Genomic DNA, 25,972 nt, shown 5'->3' on the forward strand with positions numbered 1-25,972 from the left:
TTTCCCGCCCAAATACGTTGCCCTTAATTTTAATTTGTTAATGACGTAAATATCCCTATGGAATGGTGTAAATTGCAGAGTCCGTATTCTGTAATGACGTAAATGTCCTCTCTTTCACTGCTTTTCTCGGGTGGACCAGGAAGTCAAAGGACAAAGGGGAAAGAATGGATTTGCGGTGGTATTTTGCGTTTGTATTTATTTATCATTAAATTTCTCTAAATCACGTTATAATTTTTTCTATAAAAAAATATTTTCTGATCAATAAAAAAATATTTTACAGTTAAAAAAAAAATTTATCTTGATTTTAAAAAAAAAAATTCCGAAAAAATTTAAAAATATTATATTATTTACTAATTATATTAAATTTGATCCTTAAAATTTTAATTGCTATATATATTTTTTATTTTAAATATTTATTTTTCAATTTCATTTATTAGAATTTAATTTTTATATTAATTTTGGTCCTTATTTTTGTAATTTTTATTTATTTTTTCCTTATATTTTTTAATTGAAATTTTTTATTTATCAAATTTGATTCTCATTCTTTTAATTATTACTTATTTTATTTGAAATAATTTATGAAATATTAATTATTATTATTATTATTTTAATTTCTTCATCTTTCAATTTTTTTATTTTTTAGATTTTATCTCTGTTATTTTGATTATTATTTATTTTATTTGAGATAATTTATGAAAAAAAATTTAAATTTCATTATCATTCAACTTTTTAATTTGTAAGATTTGTTCCTCATTATTCTAATAAACTTGAAAAAATAAAACAGTAATAAGTTGTTTTCGATGATATAATAAACACTAGAAAGTGTTTTCCAACTTATTTTTCATTTTACTATCAAAAATCAAATTCATTTTTCAAAAAAAAAAAACTATTTTTTAGCAAACAAATAGAGCCTATTTATATTATGTTGTGATGATGAGTTGAGATATATTTGTATGGGTTTTAGTTTTTTGTGTTTTAAAACTAATTTTAAAAAATTACTTTTTTTATTTTAAATTATTTTTTTATATATTTATATATGTTTAATTAAAAATAATTTTTAAAAATAAATCGAGGAGAGTTTCTATAGTAAAGGGGCAAAACTTGCGCTGTTAAAGGATTAAAAATTCCTCTGTTATGCCTGCAGCCACACACAGCATATAACTTGTCCCCGATGGCCCCTTAAAACAAAACTCGTGCCCCCTGCTGGAATTGGTTGAAGACTGCAGCATCAATGTTGCATTTCATATAACCTTCCCCTGGCTTGCACCATCTAGGCCTTGCCGTGTTACTGATCACCTCACTTCTAACGTGTCCAGCAGCTTGAAGATGGGCTGACGGAGCTGCCTTCCATTGCTCATGAAGCTCCAACCCCAATCTGACAGTAATCATTACAGCCTTGACTGCCTTAGAAAGTACTGTACGACCCCTCCAGCCATTTATCCGCTTCCATAACTTATCTCTAATAAAGGAGAATATCACCTTCTTGTTCCTCCCTGTAAGAGAAGGGAGTCCAAGGTATCTCCCATGATTTAATGGTGTGTGGACAGCTGGTATGTCAGAGATATATTGCTTACATTCAATTCTGACATTAAAACTGAAAAAGATACCGGACTTCTGAAGGTTAATCGATTGACCAGCTGACGCCACCTCGTATTGCTGTAACAGAAGCTTCACCGTGTTGATTTCCTGGGCGTTAACCCGAACAAGCAGAAAGCTATCATCTGCAAAAAATAGGTGATCGAGACACTGAAGGAGCCACCTTGCTAATTTTACAGCCATGGATAGCCCCACTGTGTTCAGCCTTGTTGAACAAAGCTGATAATCCTTAATTCATTACATAAGATAAATAAATATGGAGAAAGAGGATCTCCTTGCCTTAAACCCCGAGCAGGAGTCACAGGACCAACTTATCTGCCATTCAAGATAAGTCCACCCACGACTCCGCAAACCCGAGTCTAAACATCATCCTCCTTGAGAAACTCCAGCTGATGCCATCATAGGCCTTACTAATATCGATCTTGAGAGCCACCACTCCCTTCCTACCCTTAATAAGCCTCCTCATGTAATGAATAGATTCAAATGCCACTGTTACACTATCTGCAATTGCCCTTCCTGGTACAAAGGCTACCTGGTTAAGAGACACAATGTTCGGCAAAATCACCTCAAACAACCCACCACAATAATTCACCACCACATCCCTCATTCCTTGATTCCCACGTTTCATGCACCGTGCCCACTTCGTCTGTGAGTCTATTCAGCTTCTTCCTATTCTGTCTGCCTGACGCAGCATTATGGAAGTATTTTGAATTTTGAGTGAAAATTAAAAAATTTATACATATATATAATCAAATAAATTAACAATTATATGTATTAATAAGTGGAAAAAAATATATAAATGACAATTAAAAATAAAAACTGGAAAATCAAGAGAAATGTTTAAATTAAAATATTTAATTTCACAAGATGTGATATTTATACGGTTGTATTTGCTAAATTTATTAATTGAAAATTTATTTAATCAAGCGATTATAAAAATAGAAATGCACATTAAATTGATTGGATAAAAAAAAAATATGCAAAACTAAACATATTATAAATATTATTTGAAAATAAATTTCTTTTTATTTTTAAAAATAAAGTTCATCTATGCAAGAGATTGAAAAAACATATATTAACCATAAAAACCTTTTTAAAAATTAATTGTGCAACTAAAACAAATCATCATTTGAAATAGGTTTTCTAAATAACATAAAAGAGAGAAGGGATATTAATCTAAATATAAATAAAAATAGGATTAAGGTTAATTTTAAAACATATAAAAAATAATAATTTTTCTTAAACCAAAAAAAAAAGTAAAATAGCGTCCACAGTAAAACTTGTGGGATAAACCTGGATCATAAACTCAACCAGGTTTAATATTTTTTTCCCCTTGAATTTATAGCAAACCTAAAAAAAGTAAACAATGTTGTCCCATGGTAAAACATGAGGAGGTAAGTAGTGCGGTTGTTCAATGTTCACCTCACATATTTTTCTTTTAAATTCATAGCAAAACCTTGAAAAAAAACAATAATCACTATTGTCCACAATAGAACGTAAAGAGATTAACAATACTTCTACACAATATTCACCTTGCGCACTTCAGTTTATTTAAGGTGAACCTATACCATGCACTCTATAAAGTTTTAATGTCCCCCTTGAATTTATAAAAAACTTGTAAAAAATAAACAATGTCGTTTATGGTGAAACACAAGTGAGTAAATAGTGTGATTGCATAGTGTTCACCTCATTCATTTCCCTCTTAAATTTATAACCAAAAAAAAATAATGAACAATGATGTATTAAAAAATAAATAGTGGGACTGCATAATATTCACCAAATACATAAGTAATATATATATAATATATATATATATATATATATAGAGAGAGAGAGAGAGAGAGAGAGAGAGAACACTATAATATTTTCTTCACATGATTGGTGATATTTTATTTATATTTTATCTTAACATGAAAAAAATAAATTGATCACAGTGATATTTCAATTCTAGTCATCTCCGACAAGGCATTATAGCACGGGAGTTTGTGTAAAAAATTCAGGTAATTTAGAATTTGATAAAAAGTTACATGAAAATAACACCAACTATATAAAAAAAAACATATTAGAAAAGTAATGTGATTAAAACACATTTTTTAATAGTGGTTAATCTGAACAGTTATTTTAAATGGTGGCTGAACATAGTTGCTATTGAAAAATTCATAGCTATAATTTAAAAAGATTTTGGTTTGAGGTTACTTTATAATTAATTACTAGCTAGGTAGCATGCACTACACCATGAGCTCAAGCCTATTTGAATCCTGCCAGGTCTAGTCCTAAGCAAATTTGGGTCTTATCTCTAGGATGGCACCCCTACCCCCTAGCCTTATCATATCCTTGTCAAAAAATACAATCTACAGTGAAAATTCTTATAGTCCACAATGAGTGCCGCCCAAGCGCCACGTAGCGCCTAGTTTGCTCGTGTCCAATACCTAATGCTATTTTGAATCGTGTATTGTCAAGCCCAAAACTAGTCTTAGGCCATGCCTAACAGTGCCCAAGCCAAAGCACCACCTGGCACTTGGATTGCAACGCAAAGGAAGCATGTCAGTGCTTAGGATGTCCATCCTTCGGAGGAAACCCAAGTGCCACATGTCCTAGTGTAGTCCTTTTCATAATAATAATAGTTTTTAAAAATTTATTAATGATGATAATAACACCTACACTCTTGTAAATTTTAATGAAAATAATAATATTTAAAATATAAATAATAATATTTTTAGCAACAATAATATGAACAATTATAAAAATAATATTATTTACAACACCGAATATAATAATATTTTAGAGATGAATACTATTAATTATACTAAAAAATAATATTAATAGAACAAATAATAAAAGCTTTAAAATCAATACTGTTAACCAGACTAAAAAAATAATAATATTTGTAATACCAATACTATCAATTATACTAAAAAAAATATATTGAGAAATCATATAATTTTAATATTAATTGTACTAAAAAAATAATATTGACAAAACAAACAATAATATTTTTACCATTAATACTCTAAACATTAATTATACTACAGAGAGAATAATTTTAATACAACTATACTAAAAATATAAGCAGCCCAAGCACCATATGGCGCCTACACCCATGAGAAAGGAAATCAAGTGCCATGCGGCGCTTGACGGCTTGCTTGTGGGTGTGACAACCAAAGCTCCACAAGCGCTCTTAATCTGCCCCAGCGCTCAAGGCTAGGCAGACAAAATGCCAGGTGGCAACGCACCTATCGCTCTGGTTTGCCGGCAGGTATAACAAGTGTCCGGGAGGCTTGTCTCCAGGCTAACGCCCTTGCCCCCCGACCCAATCACACCCTTGCCAAAAACAGTGCAGTCCATCATGAAAGCTCTTGCAATCCATGGTAAAAGCACTCACAATACATCCATAATGAATTCACTCACAATGAACAATATTCCGCGCTGCAGTAAAACACTGATCGGTTTTAGTTATCGTTAATAATTTTTTAAAAATATATGATTAAAATTATCTTATTAAAAATTTTCTAACAATATCGAGTTTGATAAAAATAAAGTCATGATAACCCTTTATTTCTTTCCCTTATAACATCACCTCCTTTTTTTTTTTAAATGTAATTTGTCAATTAGATCCTCAAAAAGATTTTGGTTAACTTTTGTTCATGCTACTTAAATTTTTTTAAAAAGTCTTGGAATATGGCCAACACAACTACTGTTTAAAATATCAGTTTTGTACAAAAACACAACTCAACACAGCAATTGCTATTTAAAATAACCGTTGTATATAAAAATGATATTTCTAAATGTTGTTGTATTTAAACAATGTCATTTTCTAAATATTTTGTAATTCGTGTTACTTTACCAAAACTCCAAGTGAAATACATTATTTTTTCAAATAATTTAAAAAAATACGATGAAAATTCAAATAATTAAAAAAATATGATGAAAATTACCTTGCAAGTCATGGGTTTAAGACTAGTTATTTAAATGTTGTTTCAATGGAAAAAAAATAATTTACGACGCGGTTTGTTTTTGTAATTGGCAAAAGCCTTTGTAAAAATTATTTGTTGTTGTAATTTTAGATTGTTTTAATGTGATGGTGTTAAAAATAAAATTAAAAAATATTATTTTAACCCATTTCAAAACAAAACACTTTAAAAAATAATTATTACCAAAATTTAAAACAAGATTTTTTATCCCTAACCTAACATTGTACATGTAAACAAAATTACAAAAGAAACTTCAGGGGTTACAATGCCTGATTTCTCTTTCCTGCATATTTTCAAGAATTTTTTCTTTCTCAATATTTTGAAGAATTAAAGAGAGATTATTAAATCATTTTTATGTTTTAAAAATAAATTTTAAAAAATTCAAATATTTTATTTATTTATTTTAAATTAATAATTTTTTTGTATTTTTTAAATTATTTTGATGTATTGATATAAAAAATAATTAAAAAAAATTATATTCTAATATATTTTTAAATAAAAAACACTTTTAAAACACAATGTCCAAACACCCTTAAAAAAGTCATAACACCCACAAAGCGGTTTCTCAATTTCCTTGACTTGTCATAGTGATTAACCTTAACCGTGACAGATACATTCCTCTTTCTTGAACCAAACATAGAAACAACAAAACCAGGGATACAACCGCCAAAACAAATAATGAACGGACAAGATTTAATCACGAGAACTCATTCTTCAAACGCCCTATATATATTGGCTTGTAAGCCGTGCCATCCGTCTCAGCCTTCAAAAACCCTAGCAAGTACCAGTCTCTAGCTATTTGCTCCCAGCCCCTCTTCCTAAAAATACAATGAAGGTTGTAGCCGCTTACTTGCTCGCCGTTCTCGGTGGCAACACCTGCCCTACCGCCGAGGACTTGAAGAACATCCTCGGATCTGGTAATCTCTTCGCTCCCTCTCCACATTATGTTTTCCTTTTCCCGTTACTAGATCCTTATATCTTTTTTGGAAAAATGATCGTTTTTTTGGTTTTTGGATTTCCAGTTGGAGCAGATGCTGATGATGACAGGATTGAGCTGCTGTTGTCCAGTGTGAAAGGAAAGGACATAACTGAGCTGATTGCTTCCGGAAGGGAGAAGTTGGCTTCCGTCCCTTCTGGTGGCGGCGTTGCTGTCGCTGCCGGTGGAGCTCCAGCTGCTGCTTCCGGTGGTGCTGCCCCTGCTGCCGAGGCAAAGAAAGAGGAGAAAGTTGAAGAGAAAGAGGAGTCTGATGATGTAAGCGCCATTTTTCATTTTCATTTTTTTGTATTTATGAAATTGATTTTTATTTGGTTTTTGCTCTGTTGGTATTAAGTTTTTTGACTGACTGGATATTTTGTTACTGTTGTTGCAGGATATGGGTTTCAGTCTATTCGATTAAGATGTCCGGTTTTGAGGCGGTCTTGTTTTTCATTTCTCTAGTTTTGTAGTTGGATAATTTACAAGTTTTTTATTTAGTTTGCTACTATGATATCAAGATCTTGTTTGAGCTTCGGATTTTTGGATTTAAGATAACGGAGTTTAATGTTAAATGTTTTCAATATAATTGTTAATTTTGGATTTTGGTTATGGGATTGTTTGCTGGTTTTGTAGTTTGTAGTAGATGTGTGGAATGATTGGTTGTTGCTGTTGTTGGGCGCATTCATATTTTCTAGAGGGTTTCAATAGTTGGTTTGATGGTTTTGCCTATCTTCACAGCATTGTGGGTTCATTTTCATGCCTGGTGTCATGGTCTTGCTGTTTTTTTTGTTTGTAGTAGATGTGTGGAGTGATTAGTTGTTGGGATTGTTCATATTTTCACGAGTGTTTCAATAGTTGGCTTGATGATTTTGCCAATTTATGTTATTGATATTAATCAGGGTCTGTATTTTCCCGTGTTTATGTTGATCTTTGTTTAATGGTTTTTCCAAATTTGACAGTGTTGGTGGTTCTTTTTCTGTGCCCATTGTATCATGTTGTTTATGGTAATTAGGGTTTGCATTTTTTCCATGGACATGTATATATATTTTCATGAGAAAATGAGAATCAGATTGTTCCTTGTTTCTGCCAGTTAGTAATTCGAGTCGTAGGAAGCAAAATAACTTTGTAAAGCAATTGACACCACAATACTAAACAAGCACATAGTTATGAGAATGCTAGTCTAATCATAGGAGTTTGTGTGATGAGTCCAAACCTATAGATGTATTAGGTGTAGTTTTAGAAAGATTCTTTTACCTGGAATGAGGTTCTTTTGTGTATTGGCTTTTTGAAACAAATTTGAGATTGTTGTTCACTCTGAGTTTATTTGTAACTTGAAAGTTAAAACTACTGTCCTCACCAGATAAACAACCATTTATGCCAGAACCCGTAACTGTTTGAGGACGACGTATTATCATGGATGTGTTTAGTCAGGAAAACTCTTTGTTGAACTTGTTGCTTGATGCATAATAATAATAATAATAATAATTAATGTGTTACCTGGTTCGTGCTTTATGATTGGAATAGGAGTTATCTAATTGTTATAAAGCCCTCTGCTGCTAGTGCCTGCTTGTGCACCAGTCATTTTATGTTTTGAACTTTTTGACGTAACTTAACTTGGCGGCGAGTCTTTTTCCTTGTACTTTAGAACTCCGTTGTTTGCATGTTTGAAGTGCCTGTTTGGCGTTGCCGACTATTGGTTATTGCTTTGGATTGTTTTGATGTTTTTGTATTTTTAAGTCAAAATTTCTTAGTCTCGTGGCTCAGATAAGCTGGGCTTCATATTTGATTATGTTTTGTTTTTTGAGGTAGTTTTTGCTGTTATTGAATTTTAGTTGTGATTAGTTGTATTTAGATATGTATTTGGTAACAATTGTTGCAGAAGTTTTTTGTGGTGGTGTTTATTTTTTTAAAAGTTTTTTTTTTCAAAAATATATTAAAATAATCTGAAAGTATTAAAAGAATAATTAATTTTAATCAGAAAAAAAATAAAAAATTTCTAAAATTGCCCGTAGAAATTTAAAAAACAAATAAGATTTTAGGATTTCTCATGAAATTTAATTAAAAAGGTATATAAAATTTTTTGTGCAAAAAATATTTTGAGTGGGTTTTCATCACAAATACAAAAGTTAACCTAGTGAAAACAGCCTTCAGCAGTGATATATTCAAAGTTCAAACACTAGATGATGAGGTTTCTCAAGTGAAGCTTGAGAACCTTGCCTAAGCTTTCAAGTAGATTAGTAGAAAACAATGTCTTTGCACTGTGATTTGCAAGATTTTTGCCATTTTTTACGGAGGACAAAAACCTAATGGGCTCAATCTAAGTAGATTAAGTGAATGACGTTAAAAAACAAGTCATTTTTTTTTTTTAATTGATGTCCAAAAGAAAAGGCTATTGGGGGAGGAAAAATAGATATGCAGCCCTGTAAATAGAGTTGTAGAAGATGTAGGCTGCTGCTGCATGTGTCGAACATCTGGGCTCGTTTCTAATTTAAACTCGTGGAAATGATAAAGGCTATAATTGTTTTCTACTTAGGCCCCGTTTGTTTACAGTAATGTTGTTTTTTCTTGGAAAAAATAAATTTCGAGAAAGTGAATTCCAAGAAAGTATTTTTCGATGTTTGACAGTGTTATGAAAAATAAACTGAAAAATAATTTATTATTAATGAATTAATTTTTTTCAGGTTTATCTAATATATATAAAATATTTAATATAAATATTTAATCACTTTACAATAAAAAAATAAAATCTAAAAAGTATAATAATGAATTTTTATTATTATTTATATGCTATTTTCATATATAACTTATTTTATAAAATATAACTATATATGTCATATCATATTATATAGAAAATAAGCCTATAAAATATTTTTTAAGTAAAACCTATTAATATATTTTTTTCAATTTTAAAAGCTTAAAATAAGTTTTTTTTTTTCATATGAAGAAAACCAGATTGGTTTTTTTTTTTTTTTTTTTTCATATGACAATATTTGCTTGGGGAGCATTTTATGATGTTGAGTGCACCTGCAAACTATGCTCATCTTGCTGCATTCGAGCTCGTTTCTACATGGAACCAGAGACATCAGATAGTGAATCAATTGCAAGTGGTATGGCTGGTGGACGTGGAGGTGCTAGTGCGGGTCCCTGAAGGAGAGATTTGTTTCAAGTGAAAAAGGAAAGTGTAAGGAAAGTGTTTTCAAAGAATAAAAAGTAGAAAACACTTTCCTGATGTTAAAGTTAACATTTTTATTTGACCAGAATTTGATTTTCTTTGACTCACTTTCCATGTATTTGCCAAACATGGAAAAGTAAGGAAAATGATTTCCAGGAAAGTGAATTCCTAGAAACAAACGGGTCCTAGTTTCACAATTCTTACTTGTAGTTATTTTCAGCAATCCATTTCCCTACTCTCAATCTTGTAAATGTATACTTAGTTTCTGTAACTTTTTACTGGGCAAAACAATCAAACAGCCAAATCAAACTGGACTGCACTCTCATTTCTATTTGAATTATGCCCTTATTCCCTTCGGTGCTTTGCTTAGGATGACAATCAAATGTGCTGTCCTGTATATGAATAAACCTTGTAGGAGGATGTTATTTTTCGAGAGAGATGTTGGATTTCAGATTTGCTCATTACAGTTCCTTGAAGGTCTACCCCTCGCAAATTGTTAACTGGATAACTTCAAATCTTGGGGAGGCATTGTGTTTGCAGAAGCCGTTCATGATAAGTCCAGAATTCGATTGTTATGAGCTTATGTTTATTTGCCTTTTGTACGCACAGAGAGCAGAGTTGGCAAATATTGGTTGGGTTTCTAGCGTTCATGGTTACTGTCTAGCTGATTTCCAATCTAGACCAAAAATTGCCCTGGGGAATTCGGGGGATTGAAAATCTTCCTCATGTGATAAGTCCTCTCCCGTTTGTTTCTTGTCTGACTAGATTCCTGGGAATTGACAAGGCCAATTAATAATGCAAAATGTTACTTTCTCCTTTATTTTGAAATGAAAAGGGAAGATTTACACATGCCAGGTCGAACACAGTTAGGAATCAAGACTACAATAACCTTTTAGAATGGTTCCTCATGAAAAAGTAGAGGGCTGAAAAGATTTTCATTCCGCATTAACTCTTCTTCTCCATGGTTTTTTGGTTACGAGGAGTGGAATACGGGGGCAGTGATTGAAACTTGAAAGGTTTTTGGTGCTCAATTGCACGGGGTTGTTTGGTATTTACGGTAGTTGTTGTGGTTGTGGTTTGAAAAATTTTTTTTTATAAAAAATAATTTTAGTTGAGGTTGGTTTGGAAAAATATATGTTTAGTTAAAACTGTGATTGAAAAATTGAGGTTGAACAAAAAATAATTTAATGTATTTCTGGTTAAGAATGCTTTTGAAATTGAGGTTATCAAAATATTTTTAAACAATATATATTAATATTTATGGTTTTTTAATTTAAATATTGTAGATTTAACAATTGTTATTAAAATTATGAAATAAATAATAGACTTTATATTAAATATTTTTTGGGGATTGTGATAGCCATTAAACTATCTACAATTCCATCAACGTATGAAATACAATCCGATCAAAGACTATAATTTTCACAAATTTCTTAAGAGAGCGAAACAACATCATGTAAAATATAATCAGGGGGAACAGAAAGTTTGAGATTGCGATCAAATTCTACAAATACTACGTCATTAAGTGATCTCCGTCAATTAATTTATATAGAATGTTATTAAAAATAAATATTTAACACTAGTATTGTTTCGAAAATAATCTAATTAAAAATAATAAAAAATATTTTTTATTTTGTGAGTGAGTCGAACCAATTCAATGTATTTTTAGCTTTGACAATTGGACCAATTCGGTCAGAACAGTAAAGAACATGGGCTAGAAACAAAATAGGTCATAATAAATAGTGGAGCATTGTTCACGTAGATTTGGGGTAAATTCTCAACACAAAGAAATAGTAAAGAGCTGCTTCCTGTAATCTATGACACAACCTCATATAAAGAGTGGGTCCTACCAAAAAAAAATTATGGTTTTTTACTTATAATCAAATAACAAAAATTAAATAGCTGCGGATTGAATTTTACCCGCGCAACTACAATGCCAAAACGAAAACACCAGCGAATTCAGATCTAGTCTGAGCAGCGTGCACTATCTGCCAGAAACCGAAGCCAAGTCTTGCATGTGGACTTGGCCTTTACCAACACTACTGGGACCAATCGTAATATATCAGCTAGTATGCGCAGATGCAGCAGCAAGAAATACAACAGTAACGTTTTCCAGTTTCCAGGTTACGTCAGGGATTAAGTTGTAGTTGCTGTTGTTATGCATACAAACAGGATTAAAATCCCCAAAACATTATCATTTCTCTCAACTCTGCTTGTTTTGTTCAACAATTGTCTTAGAAGAAGGAAACTATGCCATGTGAAAGATCAGGAGGTAACTAACATATATCCTTATATTTGCTACCCTGAACCAGCTAACATAAAAAAAACATGCTAAATGGGCAAATAATAATACTCAACAAAAAATATTAATGGTCTAAAACAATCTGAACTATGAGTTCCAGTAACTCTTTATTTACATGCCCATTGCAGATAGAAGCAGACTCTGGTCTTCCACCGAGTCAGCTGACACAGCAGCAGAGACAATTCAGGACTCTATTGTCGGCCTCTTTTAGATTCACCGGAAATCATAGTTCTCTCCATCTGTGTCCAAATCCAGTAACAGATGGTGAACAATTTTATTTGTAAAGAAAATTTACTATTTTGGAAAAATCATAAACAAGACAGGCAATGGTGATTAAAACTAATTGAAAACATACAAAGAAGTAAGAGAGTCATCTTGCTTTTTATCATATTTATTTGAATCTCATGGATTACACTCTCTTTAATTGATTGCACCCTAGAGCTAGCCTTCTACTTTATGCTTTATAGAACACACAATGGAGAGATATTTGTCATGCTTCACTGTATATTTGACCTCATTTCTCCAAGAGAGAGGAAATCTTTCCTGAGAGCTGATGAAAAATAGGCCTGAAATGAGTAACCAGCTAAATGCTCGATAGAATTTGGACAATCAGAATGTGATTTTAAGAATTACTACCAATTACTACAAGATTTGAAAATAGAGAAATTTTCTAGACTCCGTAAAATCTAATCTTGCTATTATGTTCTTATCAAGCATTCCACCTGAATATAAAAGATCAAATTTGACCGGGAAAAAAAGCCAAGCCAAGCAACATTACCTGCAAGATGATATTGAACTTCTCCTTCAAAATTTGATATTCATCCCTGGTCTTGCCACAAGCTGCAAGGCACCTGAAAAAAGTGAAAAAGCCTTTAAAATGACAAAGAAAGAATGGTATCCAGGATTTCAGCATCATTATGAATATCAGAAAGCACCATTGAAGTGGAGAAAAGGGGATGAACAGCAGAAAATGTTGCCGTCCAAGAAGTTTTTCAGCTAGCACACTATCCATCACAAGAGAGAACCCAGACAAGATTAAAACCTTGGGAAAGAGTTAATCATTTTGGCTGTGATTATGGGGGGTGGTTCAGGGGTTCAAATCCAACTGTTTAAAATAATAAAAAAATCCATTTAATTCCTCCGAATCCTTCCACGGTTCCGCCAACTATTTAAAGAGAGAATCTGTCTTCCCTTAACCTGCGATACCAGCACGCCACGGTGACACTCATATGAAAACCACAAATCAAATGGTACCATGAAACTAACAACATGAAATTTTTTAAAAACCACGACTATATGTTGGTCAGAACATGACTAAGCTATCCAAAAAAATGGTAGAGCAGAACACACGACTGAAAGCACAAGGTACCACATGTGTTTTTCAATAAATTATTGAAATTAAAGTTAGCCATAAAATCTATAAAAATTTAGCCACTACTGTATGAAAATACCATCGCTGAAAAATCATATCTAGAAATACACAATTGAGATTAATCAATATAAACTCGTAAAGTATGGTGAATAAATGAATTAAGGTAATGAAAGAATGGCGCTTTGTTCACAAAGGAAAATTAGAAGAAAGGCACTCATCTTACCTGTCCTTGTCCTTGTCTTCACAAGCATATCGGAGCTCACGACAAGCAAGGGCCATCCTATGGCCACCAATACTGTAACAAAAAATGCACACAGAGGACTAAGATTCAGTCTACCATCTGTGGATCAATTAAGGATCAAGTGCCCATTTAATGGCATTGCCTCATGAACTTTTAGAAGCAATTCTGGCGACTGTACTGGAACATGCAATGTCGAAGTGGGAAAGCAAGATTGGGAACTTGCTTTTAATGCATCACAAACAATGATAAGAAGAAGATGGTATTGTAATCTCAAGAAATTACAATTCACAAATCCATTGAAACATTGTGGGTCAGAAGCTTACTGGTCTTATCACCTTAAATTCAGTTCTACCTTTTGATTATACATGTCTGCCTTTATCTCTCTACTTCTAAGATGAATGAAGATGTGCACATGCTAATTGATAAGTTCTAAATTTTTGGTTCCTAACAGCAGAAAAGGGATACATTGAATGAATCACACCCGTGTAAAAGCATAGGTCATAAGTTCATTTGCATAGACTGAATTATCAAGTATCAAATGTGTAGCATCCATGATATGATTGTTTCTAAATGAAGCATTTTTTGCTGCTAATGAATACTTCATAATGTTTTGGACTCTGAGATATAGCAGCTTCCAACGTTCTATATAATCACCTGCAGCGACACCTGTGAACATGTCTATAAAGCTTCTGATATTTCAATTATGTGCCGGCCACAGGTAATGCATACATTCTTCTCTTTAGTTTCCAACATTTTGTTAAGCGTAATGCAGGACACGCGCGCGTGCAGTTGACTATATTGATATTACCACATGCCACCTAATATTAATAAGGAAGCTTTCCATATGGCTTTAGACATGCTCCAAATTCCATGCATATAACTGTCTAGAATGGAAAATTCTCAACTGAGAAAGGAATAAACTGGAATGACAAATAATCAAGTTTCTAACAAATTTAAATATCAATGGATGTAAAGAACAGGCTACCAAGAGCTAGCGCCTCTGATCTGGTGAACTTGGTCAATAATTCTGGAATAGTTGATATCAGGTTCATTTCTGATGACAGGACAGGACAGTTGCTCAGAAATCAATTAGAAAATGGAAGAATAATAATATTTAACTAAGAGAATGCGGTGAAATATTTTTGAGAATTACAAGTATCTGATCAATGCTGCTATGGCATTTTCAGCATCACTGCAGAATGTGCTGACCAAATCAATCACAAACTGAGGGCTCTCTCTAGGTAAATCAAGGATTTCATCAAAATGACTGTCCAATATCCCCTGCAATGAACAAAAGAATTAGCCAGAATATACAAATCGTTTTAGCATTTTCTTGGAAAGAAGAATCAGTGAAAAAATCGAGACAATACACTAATAATGAAGCAAACCGTCCATTTCCATAAGATTAGTCACAAAATATCCAAAATATTTACAATATTTTTTTCTCTTTTAGTAGGAAACTTCACTTCTTTTATTGTCAATGATGAACCAAAAACTCACCCTTATCCTACTTGTATATATGGCATGAAGCCAAGAAAAAAGGAGGAAAACTTCACAAGAGGAAAAGGATGGGCTTCAAATTCTAATTGTACATTACTCTTTTCTTTTGGTAGATTTTATTGAGAAAGCAATTGAACTCTTGAAAGACACTAATGTTTTCCCTTTCTTTTCTATCCCTCTTGAACAGTTTCACATCAACCAAACAAATTACACACACACAAACACAATAAGATAAGAAATGGACCATGTTCTCTAGCAAAAACACGAGAACACAAAGAACTTAACAATGGCAGTACTACATCCAAAAAGAAAGATACAGAGGAAGATAAGCAAAAAGCAAGTGAAGAAAAGCTGATGTCTTCCTAGCAAATATACGCCATCAAGATTACAATTCAATATAAGATCACACCAAATTAGATAAAGAGAAGAAAAGGGGCTGTACTCCACCTGCTCATGCAAACTCTTGACAAAGTTCCTTTGCTCTTGCCAAACATTAGAACCCCCCATTTTTGTTCTACAAGACAAAAGCTAGCACAGAAGAAATACGGGAACACTCAAAAAGAAATGAATACAAAGCTAGCTCTCGTTTATTGACAACTCCCTATTTTCTAGTGAGACAGCAGAGAATTGAGAGCATGCAGTGTTGAATATAGTTCTTTTTGCGAGTGAGAGAGAGAGAGAGAGAGAGAGAGAGAGAGAGAGGGTGGAAACTGAAAAGGCAGTTAGTCACTCTGGTATCTAAATTTGGCAGGAAACCTGCACTCAGCTGTCAGCTATACGTGGTAACGCCTCCCATGGAACAGTTTAAAAAAGAAAATGTAGGATGAGGACAGAGTTTACGTGCTTTTCACTTCACGCTCTTATCCACGCACCACCAAAGATAAATATGGCTTTAATTCATAAGCTTATCTTAATTTTGAACCTTTCTTTTCAGAAAATATGATTTAAATTGTTTCATGTTTTGGGTGTTAGATGGTTTAATTGCGAATTAGTTATTTAATAGTTATCCTTAATCGGCCAAAGAGCAGGCAGTTGCGTTAGAGAATTCAACGTCTTCTTTACCCTTTTTTTCCTAAAATTTCAAGGACGCATTTTAGGAAATGTTTTTAGAATTTAGTTTTTTTTTGCATTGTACTAAACATTTTGGGTTACAATTTCTTCCACTCCTATTTGCCATATTTTGACTAAAAACTCATCAGGCAATCATATTTTTAGGGAAAAAAACAATGATTGACTAAGAAATTTAGGGTAAAAAAATATTTCATACTGATTGAATTGCAACTTGAAAGTTGTGCTGCTTACCCTATTTAAGTAATTAATAAATGGGTTATAACTTGAAAAAAAATTATCTTATTATTCCAAATTCATATCCATATATATCTTAAGTTTGTTTTCAAAATACCTCTCTGTTGTGCAAAATTTTAGAAGGGCAGACCGTTGAAGGAATTTGACTTTGTATGAAGATGGACGAATTGAAGAAACTGGAATGAAGCCACCAACCTGCTCCCAAGTCTTGAGTATGGGAAAGGGGATCAACAGAACTAGAAGTCTAGAACGACAAAGCAGAAACCTGTGGACCCGTGATGTGCAAGAGATTCCAGAAAGGGCAAAGGGTTTTAATAAGTGGAACAAGCAATGCTAAAATCATTAGAAACAAAGCACAATTTCTCTGGTTGTTGTAACATGATATCACCAAGAAAATCAGCTGAAGAAATCCAAGAACCAAACATGACAGAACTCAAAAATGTTCTACTTTTTTATTCATATTTTTTTATGGAGGAGAGTCCATCTAGAACTGGCACTAAAGCAATGGGATTGATGAAAAAACTACACTAAAGTTGAAGAGGATAAATGGGAGCTGTGTACACAAATTGTTCATATAATATCACAAAGCAGGGTAAGTAAGAGCACCAAGGAAGGGCGGGATGGACCTCTTTGGAGGCGTCTCAGGTTGTAGAATGAATCTTCCTTGCGGTCTCATTGACAAGAACATACAAAACCTGGCAGAGCAACACAATTCACAGTGAGGCAACTTACAACACTACAACTAATGTAATTGTTGAAGATGCAGAAAAAAATGTTCTTGGGCAAAATGTGGGAGATATTTGGATATTTTTCATCCTTTAGAAAAAATCAGTTGAAATAAAATTAGCGAGTCACCTTTTGTGAACTAAATTGCCAGCATAGCAAAACCTTTGGCAACCCAATCCATCCCAACTGATAACAGGAGTTGAACTTTGTCTGATCAACGATTTTGAAGAAATCAACACCACTCAGTTCATTTAGAAATCTTCAGTTCAGCTCTCTCAACTCCTATCAGAAACATTAAATTGTCCTCTCCTTATTTCAGGGGTATAGTTCTTAATAATCAAAAACCTTAGGATCGCAGATGAGTGAATATGTCTGATGTAACTAGCTGCATCTTTCTTTCGGTGCCATGGAAATTGGAAACTGTATGAGATATATTAGTTTTTTTTTTGAAGTGGTAGTTCACATGTTAGCAAATGGACTCAATTGATCATAGTGGAAAACAGCATGTATCCTTGCCACATAATATGGTTTAGTATGATCACAGAAAGCATTGATTTGCTGCTCTCTAAGGCAAGAGTACATTCTTCTAAAAATTATATCCCTTCTTTGTGCCTTCCGTATTCCCCAACAAGAGTTGCCAAATCATGAACAAAAATAAAAAACTTCAAGTAAGATACACTGCAGGCAAGTGAGTTGAGAGATGAAAACAAAGCACTTACTTTGACACGTGATTCTTTGCCACACCATCAACCATATCAATATAGATTCACCCCTAAAAGAAGATTATACTAAGACTTGGGGACAGTCACGTTTAGGATTTTTACATCTTGGCATGGCTTGTCTGCTTTGTCCACCTTCTCAATAGCCTGTCATCAAAATGCATCCGCTCTATGTCAGATGAAAGAATAGGTACTGGGTAACATGCAAACAAGCGTAAAGCAGGTCGCAAGGGTGTGTTTATCCAACCCAGGTTCTAGAGCAATCTGTCCATGGATGCTAGGACAATACCCAAACTAAACTGCTATAAATCTCCCTTGATCAATATATAGGGGACGGAAGTTAATGAAGAGATGGAGCAAAACGACGCCATCTCTCCAAAGCACCATCCATCAAATTTTCACATGCAGGAAATCATAAAAAAATTAACAGAAAGAAGAGGCAAATACTAGTGGATACAGAAGTACAAGCTCAAGTTTACCTGTACAGCATCCATTCCCTTCACAAATCTACCAAACACTGTATGCTTGTTGTGCAGCCATGGAGTGGCCACTGTGGTAATAAAGAACTGAGAACCATTGGTATTTGGGCTTGCATTGCCATCAATACTGTGAAAGGCCTGTCGTATCGTAAACTGCAGAACAGAAATATTCATCCAGTTAGTTTACAAGTGATGACAGGGGAAATTAAATACAGTAACAGGAGTTGACAAAAGAATCAGCAAGAAAGCCACATGACCACAGGAGTGGAGGTTTTTCATTGAGCACTTCCCTACCTTTAGTCGCATCCTCAGGTTCCTCCGGTTCTCTCTAGCTATTCGCACCATTAAAACAATCTTTAAAAACAATGTAACATTTCAGATTAAGCAACAATCCAAAGTGTTGGGGCAAATTTCCAGTGCATAGAAACAATGCCAGAAATACATCTTTCCTAGTAAAAAGTAGAAGCGACCTAAATATATACGAGCATGCTAGTTGGCTCTTTTGGGGAAAAATGATCTAATAGGTGGAAAAATGTATGACAGAAGTTGTTTATCCTCTGACATGCGAACCAGAAGTTACTTACACTTTTCTCACTTTTACAAATCGCAACTGCTTTTCACATTGGTGAATTTGCTTTGTTATTAATTATTGGCCATGAATCAATAACAGTAATTTTACCCTGCATTTTGCATGATCAGCCACATGATATTGATATTCCCTCATTCAGTGATCGGACGGGAGCTTGACAAACAAGATGATCACTTCCTCTTCGACACAAGCATTCAAGGTGAAGTAGAAGCGTGTCAAATTCTTGAGGACACAAGTTTCCCTATATCTGAGTTGGACACTCCAAGCAATCTTCAAGTGATTGTTGAAGATGGTCCTATAAATTCTGCCTTGGGGGCTTCAGTGGAAACAAAACATCACTCTGCTCCTGGAACAGGCTTATCTGGAAAAACAAAATCGAAGAGACAGCCTTGGGAAGAACAGGGTTCGGGGAAAGGTCAAGGAATTTGTTAAAATTTTCAACCAGGAAGTTCCAGAAAAACCCAACTTTGATCTTAACGACTCACAACATCAAGATTCTAGACGAAAGGAAAGGAGCAAATTCAGGACTGAGGATACCATAAATGAGAAAATACACTCGAATATTGTGTACGAGAAGAACATGCCAGAATGCTTCAATCCTGGTACTCTGCTGAAAATGATTTTGCATTTATTTTGTCAGATTTTAGCAACAACAAAGTGTTTTTTGTTAACCTCAATCAGTAATTTTGCACAGTAAACCTTACTTTTATGTAATTTGCTTTGCCTGGGGCTGCAATAACAAAGTGTTTTTTGTTAACTAATTTTTATTAATGATAAATAAACAAGAAAAAGTTTAGACATGAAACAAGAGCGAGGTCTTCAAATAAATTGGTCAATTTAACTAACCGGCCCGACCAAATCTGTACAACAACCCCCGCATCAACTAGAAATTAAAACCCGAGAAATTCCAATCCTGCTAAAAAAAAAAAAAACAACTATCACCTCCTCTGCTACGCTCTTTCGAGGATCTTTTAAAAAACTAGTAGTTTGATAAAAGTTTTGGGATATAACACAAGAGAGGAAATATTTAGAAAATAATATAATTTTAACTTAATTGTTATTAAAAAAACACAATTTTATTAATAACACTAATGATTATAAAAGTTGTTTAAAACCTGTAATTGTAAATTTGTAATAGCCGTTGTATCATGATGTTGTTTCTGAGATTGTGTAAGAAGTTCATCCTCTTTAAAATTACAAAAAAAAAGGTTGAAAATTTTAGATTCACTAGGAGATGGACATCTCTCACCCAGAAAACTATCGAATTGTATCTGCTGTTGCTAAAATCTGACAAAATAAATGCAAAATCATTTTCAGCAGAGTACCAGGATTGAAGCATTCTGGCATGTTTTTCTCGTACACAATATCCGAGTGCATTTTCTCATTTGTGGTATCCTCAGTCCTGAATTTGCTCCTTTCCTTTCGTCTAGAATCTTGATGTTGTAAGTCATTAAGATCAAAGCTGGGTTTTTCTGGAAATTTCATTGAATATTCATAATACTTGACATTTCATATTTAACATGCTCGTTCTCACTCACACATGTATATATTAAAAAAGGAAAAAAAAGAAAGAAACATAAGAAATTTTAGAAAAAATCATATTGATAGTTTTTCTTGTATTGTTGGATACATATCTATGATTATTTTTATATAAAAAATACAATAATATAATAACGAAATTACAAAATCATAGAATATTTAGGTTATGTTTGGGTTTGAAATTTAAGTTATTTTTTTTTTTAACTTTTAACTAAGGAAAAATAAAAATATATTTAGTTGGAATTAACTTCTGACATAAATTAAAAATTAGTTATAAAATTGATTTAAAATCTTGATTTAATCAAAAGTTAAAAGTTAAAATTTTAACTTTTAATTTATGAATTATACCTTATATTACATTCTTTCTTAAAATGTGCTTTGAGTCATTTTCTTAAACATCCTTCCAACTTAAATTTATTTTAACTCATCTAGTAAATATATAGATAATGTAACAGTCAGGGAGGCCTCGGCATCATGCACAGAATGTTAAAACAGTTCCAACTTCATGGCATATAGATAGCACCACCGATTAACGGACATAACCCCGATTAAACTGGTGCCTTGAATGATAAATATGTTCTGTTTACTTGTTTATATGTTTTAAAAATATTTTTATATTATTTTAATATATTGATATCAAAAATAATTTTTTAAAATTAAAAAAAACAAATATTATTTTGATATATTAATAAAAAATTATTATTTTAATATATTTTTAAATAAAAAATATTTTAAAAAACAACTATAATTACCCTCTCAAACAAACCACGCGGTCTTTAAAGATTAGACCTCACTGGAGAATTATTATGCAAGAATCATGTGACCATTAAAGCAGAAAAAAACGAAAATTCTCCTAAACCTCCAGCCTAGACGATTTCTCTGTGCCCCCAACAAATCACATGGGCGGAGGTTGATTTGGTTTCCACAACCAAACACCCACACACCAGCAACCATTCCCTCGTGGCCTGGTGCTGGCCATGCCCCCGGGGCCCCCGTGGACAACCTATCAGGCGGTGCCACTAGCTTTGCTCTGGGAAGTCAATGCCATTCTTATAATGTTTATATTGTCAGGATCCAAAATTTCCGACACTTGCATTGACCGTGAAAACGGAGAGGTTTGCAAATCACCGCATAATTTCTTATATAGAATATTGAAATAATTAAGCAAGTGACTGCTTCGCTATTGCTCAACAATCTTCAATCATGGCTAAAAAATAATCAAGAAATGACCAGACTATTGTGAGGGGTATTTATTAATTCTTTTGCTCAAATTACTAATAATATTCTACAGGGGTCTCAGGACAACTTTCATCTGATACAGCTGCTGTATTAAATGGAGGAGGAACATATGGTGGAGGTGTACATCGCAACAATGCCCAATTAACCCCTTGGAAAAAAGGATGGTGCTTGACTGCCGATGCACCCATGGTGGAACCCATTCGTCTTGCCGGATCTTTAACCAGTAGCTGCGAAATAAGGTCTTTTGCTGTGGCAGGCACAACTGGTTCTTTAGGGAACTCGAGCGCTCGAGCCACGATATTAGCTAGGGTTAGCTCATGGTCAACACCTCTAAAAGGCGTAACCCCATAAAATAGTTCGAACATGAATATTCCTAGTGTCCACCAATCCACAGGACTACCATGGCCCTCGCCGGATACAATCTCCGGCGCCAAATACTCGTGGGTCCCAACAAATGACATGGACCGAACATCAACGGGCTCGGCTACGAACTCAGGCCCACCACGGTTGCCCATCTTCTTCTTGCGTTTACGTCTTGGGTGGAAACATGACACAGCAGGGACTATACAGTTAGGAATAATGCATGAAGATGAAGTATAACGAGGATGCTTAACCAGGTAGTCATTTTTCGGGGCTGCAGCAGCGTGGTTTTTGTCGGAGATGATCTGAGGCGTTGACGTAGAATCATCACATTTTAACGAGAGGTCAAAATCAGTGAGCATTATATGACCATCTGATCGAACAAGAACATTTTCAGGCTTGAGATCACGGTAAACAATCCCCATCATATGAAGGTACTCTAAAGCCACAATCACCTCCGATGCAAAGAACCTGGAAAAATCACCAACAGAACACTTGAGTTACTATTAATTAAGAAACCATTTCCTTGTTAACCCTCTATTTGAAGCAAACCTGATCACGAGTAGGAAAAAACAAAATAGAACAATGCGATCTCGAGTAAGGGTCCAACGAGGACTTCACAGTTCATCAAAAAAGGAGATGACAAGTGCCTGGAATATTTTGATGCAAATGTAATGATACATTTGAGCAAGAAAATAATTGAGATGCTGCACGACTCCTGAGCATGAAGCAGAAGGACCTAGCTACAACTGCTAAATTGTATATTGGCATCTTGGATTTGCAGGCTTTGATTATCATATCATTAAACCTCACAAATAATTAATATTTTTACTCTCTTTTTGTTTCATGATTCATACCCCCCAACGACAAGGGACCTACGTCCACAGTATCTACACTCTCATGCGAATAAGGAGACACTGAAAGTATAATTTCTTGACATGAAGGGCGGAGAAGAAAAGCACATAAAGATTCTGATAACATGTCCTTCTGTATTTGCATATTCGTATTTTGGAGTTAACTTTTCTTTTTCAGTACAATGTCAGAACTTTTCTTTATTCCTACCTTTCCATGTATCAATGCATCTCAATAAATAAAAAAGAAGAATTATTACCAAGTTATTGCATTAAGAACTGTTCTTCTTCTTTATTACCCAGTATTTTCTTCAAGCAAGTAATAGATTTCTGGGCTACTTTGTCATCTAAAACCTCTCACTGGTCTCTCGTGCACCTACTCCTATATCCATTGACAAAGGGAAAGGGCTAAAGGGACATAAAATGACTGAGAGGAGAGGCATAGGATGTCTGTTTGTAAAATATTGGACAAAGGAACTGGAAAACAGATGGTGTGGAACAAGGGGCCAAAAAGCAACGAGATAAAATTGGGGCCACCACTCACCAGCGCTGGATAAAGTCTCCGAAGAAAACCCAGAAAGCCAGCGAAAGATGACGGAAAGCTGTGAGCATTCAAATTTCAGATATCCTGGAGATCTTTCTGTTTCTTCCAAATAAGAGCAAACTTTTTTTCATAGAGCAACACACAGAATTCCATATATGAATTCACCAAAGCAAAAGGAGAAACCACTACTGTTCTTCCATGGACCATCAATTACCTCGTGAATTTCTCTCATTCATTTTTTTTTTTATCCTTCTCTGGTTCAGCAAAAGATATGCAATGCTGATCAATATCCAATTAACATCTCCCATGCCTTGTAAATTTTCTCCAACGAAATTGAAGTTTTTCATGTTATACATCCTACTCTATAAAAATACAATTGAAGTTATGAACCATTTTTAAAAACAATGATATCGACTCCTAGCATTGACTCAGAAAGCTGGAAAGAGGTTAAAATTGAAAACCATTTTTTTCCTAAAAAAGCAAGACGTACATTTCCTGTACAAACATGACGTGGACTCAACAATGATGATAGGATACCATTATTATATATATGATAACCTCAAGCGGCCTTTTGTCATGAAGATGTTAGGTGACATCCATGTACATATACACGTCCGACAGTTGATGTCCAAGCTAGTCGATTACCGCCATTATAAGCAAAATTAAGACGGTTGGTATTACTAGCTACTAAATTTAAAACAACCAATTGCGACAGTAATTGCAACCGGTACAAATTTCTCAATTAATGAAATCAAAACCACCACGCTTTATTAATTACTATTCAGTAACTGGCACATGGTATCAAAACATGTACATGAAATTCTAATAAAAAATTGCTATGCGTTTTTTTTTAAAAAAAAAAAATTCTTAAGAGCACTTTTACTATTTTGTTATTTATTATTTTAAAATGAATTTTACTTGAAAATATATTAAAATAATATATTTTTTATTTTTAAAATTTATTTTTAACATCTAAGTACCAAAATAATTTGAAAATATAAAAAAATAATTTATCCTCAAAATTAGAAAATCAGCAACTCAAAAAATTAGATTCAAAATGAAACATTATACAGGTTATAAACTTTGAGTTGATGAATCAATTCAAGGGTTAAATTACTAGCCTGAGTTAGGTTTCATAACTAAAAAGAAAGCATAGCCAGTGATGATGATCCCTTAACAGCCGTGGGAAGGAAGTGATATTAATCTAATTTATCCCTGAAGTTATTCAAGAATGCCATTTGACAGTTACTTAATAGTTAATAATAATACGTAAATTACGTTCTTAGCATCTTGCTTCATGATTGACTCTTAACCCAATAAAATTTAAAAAGGCAAAAAGTCAAATATCAGTACTTGGACGGCACCCGCACGTGATCATCCCCCCCCCCGACAGAAAACAATACTCTGTTACGACAAAGACATGTAAGTCCTGTTCACTCAATGCACTGGTTACTAGTAAAGTAACTGAAAAGATGAAAAACACGGTAACCGATCAGCCAGGTCCACGTCCGCAGAAGGCACCGTGCCTTCTCCCGGTTTAAGGTCCCCACCTCCCCGATCTATCACTCCTCTTTCTCTAACTGTTTCCCGAATTCGTGTGCATCGAGAAAAGATATTGAAATTTAATATTTTCAAATAAAAGTGGAAATGCTAACTCACGCACCTGACGGCGGTTTCTTCGAATCGTTTAAGAGGCTGGCGTTGACGGAGAACATGAAGGTCACCGCCGGGACAAAACTCCGTTAACAAACATAGCCATCGTTGAGAGTCAATACAAGCGTATAATGTAGGCAAAAACGGATGATCCAGAGTTTCAAGTATTTCCCGCTCAGTCCTCGCTCTTCCTTCTTTACTTCTGCTAACTAACTCCTTCTTATCCATGATTTTCGCCGCAAAAACCGGAGATTCCTTCTCGTTAGGTTTAGCTTTGAGTTCGACTAGGTAAACGGAACCGATGTCGCCGGAACCCAGGCGGAGGGAGAAGCGGAGATCAGAGAGGGAGAGAGAGTGTTTGCTTGTGGATTTAGAGGAGAAAGATGTGTGAGTGGAGGGAGCAGGAGTGAGTGAGGCGGAGAAGGAGCCGGAGCTGGTGCTCCGGTGGAGTGTGGTTGCTGTTGTGGCGGTGGATGTGAAACTTATGCTTTGGAGGTCGTCGGCTAAATCGTCCAGCCATGGAGGAGGCTCCATTGCACAGGGAGGGGGGGGGGGGATAGACAAAGAGAAGAGGTGAATAAAATTATAGAGAGAGAGGGGGGGAGATATGGTTTTTTGAAGAGAGAGGGAGAATGGGCCGTATGGGCCGGTATTGGGGAGGAATGGTGGGCCGGGGATCTGGAAAGACATGGAAAGTACTGTGCCTAATTATAAGGAGATCATGGTTTCTAATCAATAGATTGCGTCAATCTATGATTTTTGTTTGGTATTGTTTCTATTTTATTAAAGAAACTTTTTTTAATCTTAGCCAATCTTCAAGGAAATAAAAGGTAGAGAT

At 34.0% G+C, this 25,972-nt stretch overlaps 3 protein-coding genes across 4 annotated transcripts; 1 reads left to right on the forward strand and 2 right to left on the reverse strand.

The window, feature by feature from the left end:
• The first annotated feature begins 6,305 nt into the window (after positions 1-6,305).
• On the forward strand, positions 6,306-7,152 carry LOC118060472 (large ribosomal subunit protein P2). Of its 2 annotated transcripts, XM_035073701.2 has the most exons (3): positions 6,308-6,484; positions 6,590-6,819; positions 6,938-7,152. In XM_035073701.2, the coding sequence occupies exons 1-3, from the start codon at positions 6,397-6,399 to the stop codon at positions 6,962-6,964; spliced, it is 345 nt and encodes a 114-aa protein (XP_034929592.1). In that variant the 5' UTR covers positions 6,308-6,396; the 3' UTR covers positions 6,965-7,152. The 2 variants fall into 2 exon arrangements, with proteins under 2 accessions (XP_034929585.1, XP_034929592.1); XM_035073694.2 differs by having other exon boundaries at positions 6,306-6,819.
• A 4,913-nt stretch (positions 7,153-12,065) lies between these two features.
• On the reverse strand, positions 12,066-15,785 carry LOC118059827 (histidine-containing phosphotransfer protein 2). Its single transcript, XM_035072797.2, has 6 exons — positions 15,578-15,785; positions 14,784-14,911; positions 14,616-14,684; positions 13,613-13,684; positions 12,796-12,868; positions 12,066-12,256 (listed from the first exon to the last, which is right to left on the reverse strand). The coding sequence occupies exons 1-6, from the start codon at positions 15,635-15,637 to the stop codon at positions 12,209-12,211; spliced, it is 450 nt and encodes a 149-aa protein (XP_034928688.1). The 5' UTR covers positions 15,638-15,785; the 3' UTR covers positions 12,066-12,208.
• A 5,917-nt stretch (positions 15,786-21,702) lies between these two features.
• On the reverse strand, positions 21,703-25,716 carry LOC118060507 (serine/threonine-protein kinase D6PKL1). The gene is made up of 2 exons (XM_035073736.2): positions 25,145-25,716; positions 21,703-22,557 (listed from the first exon to the last, which is right to left on the reverse strand). The coding sequence occupies exons 1-2, from the start codon at positions 25,666-25,668 to the stop codon at positions 21,762-21,764; spliced, it is 1,320 nt and encodes a 439-aa protein (XP_034929627.1). The 5' UTR covers positions 25,669-25,716; the 3' UTR covers positions 21,703-21,761.
• Between the last annotated feature and the right edge of the window lie 256 nt (positions 25,717-25,972).

This window comes from Populus alba, chromosome 4, assembly GCF_005239225.2.
Source record: "Populus alba chromosome 4, ASM523922v2, whole genome shotgun sequence".
Lineage (NCBI taxonomy): Eukaryota > Viridiplantae > Streptophyta > Magnoliopsida > Malpighiales > Salicaceae > Populus > Populus alba.

What these genes read in the sequence shown, in the direction of transcription:
- LOC118060472 (XM_035073694.2), top strand. Translation starts at nt 6,397, where the DNA reads ATGAAGGTTGTAGCCGCTTACTTGCTCGCCGTTCTCGGTGGCAACACC. An exon ending in AGAAAGAGGAGTCTGATGAT is followed by an intron (nt 6,820 to 6,937) that starts GTAAGCGCCATT and finishes CTGTTGTTGCAG; the next exon opens with GATATGGGTTTCAGTCTATT.
- LOC118059827 (XM_035072797.2), bottom strand. Translation starts at nt 15,637, where the DNA reads ATGGGGGGTTCTAATGTTTGGCAAGAGCAAAGGAACTTTGTCAAGAGT. An exon ending in TCAAGAGTTTGCATGAGCAG is followed by an intron (nt 14,912 to 15,577) that starts GTGGAGTACAGC and finishes TGTTCATTGCAG; the next exon opens with GGGATATTGGACAGTCATTT. An exon ending in AGTTCAATATCATCTTGCAG is followed by an intron (nt 12,257 to 12,795) that starts GTAATGTTGCTT and finishes ATTTGGACACAG; the next exon opens with ATGGAGAGAACTATGATTTC.
- LOC118060507 (XM_035073736.2), bottom strand. Translation starts at nt 25,668, where the DNA reads ATGGAGCCTCCTCCATGGCTGGACGATTTAGCCGACGACCTCCAAAGC. An exon ending in TTCGAAGAAACCGCCGTCAG is followed by an intron (nt 22,558 to 25,144) that starts GTGCGTGAGTTA and finishes TGATTTTTCCAG; the next exon opens with GTTCTTTGCATCGGAGGTGA.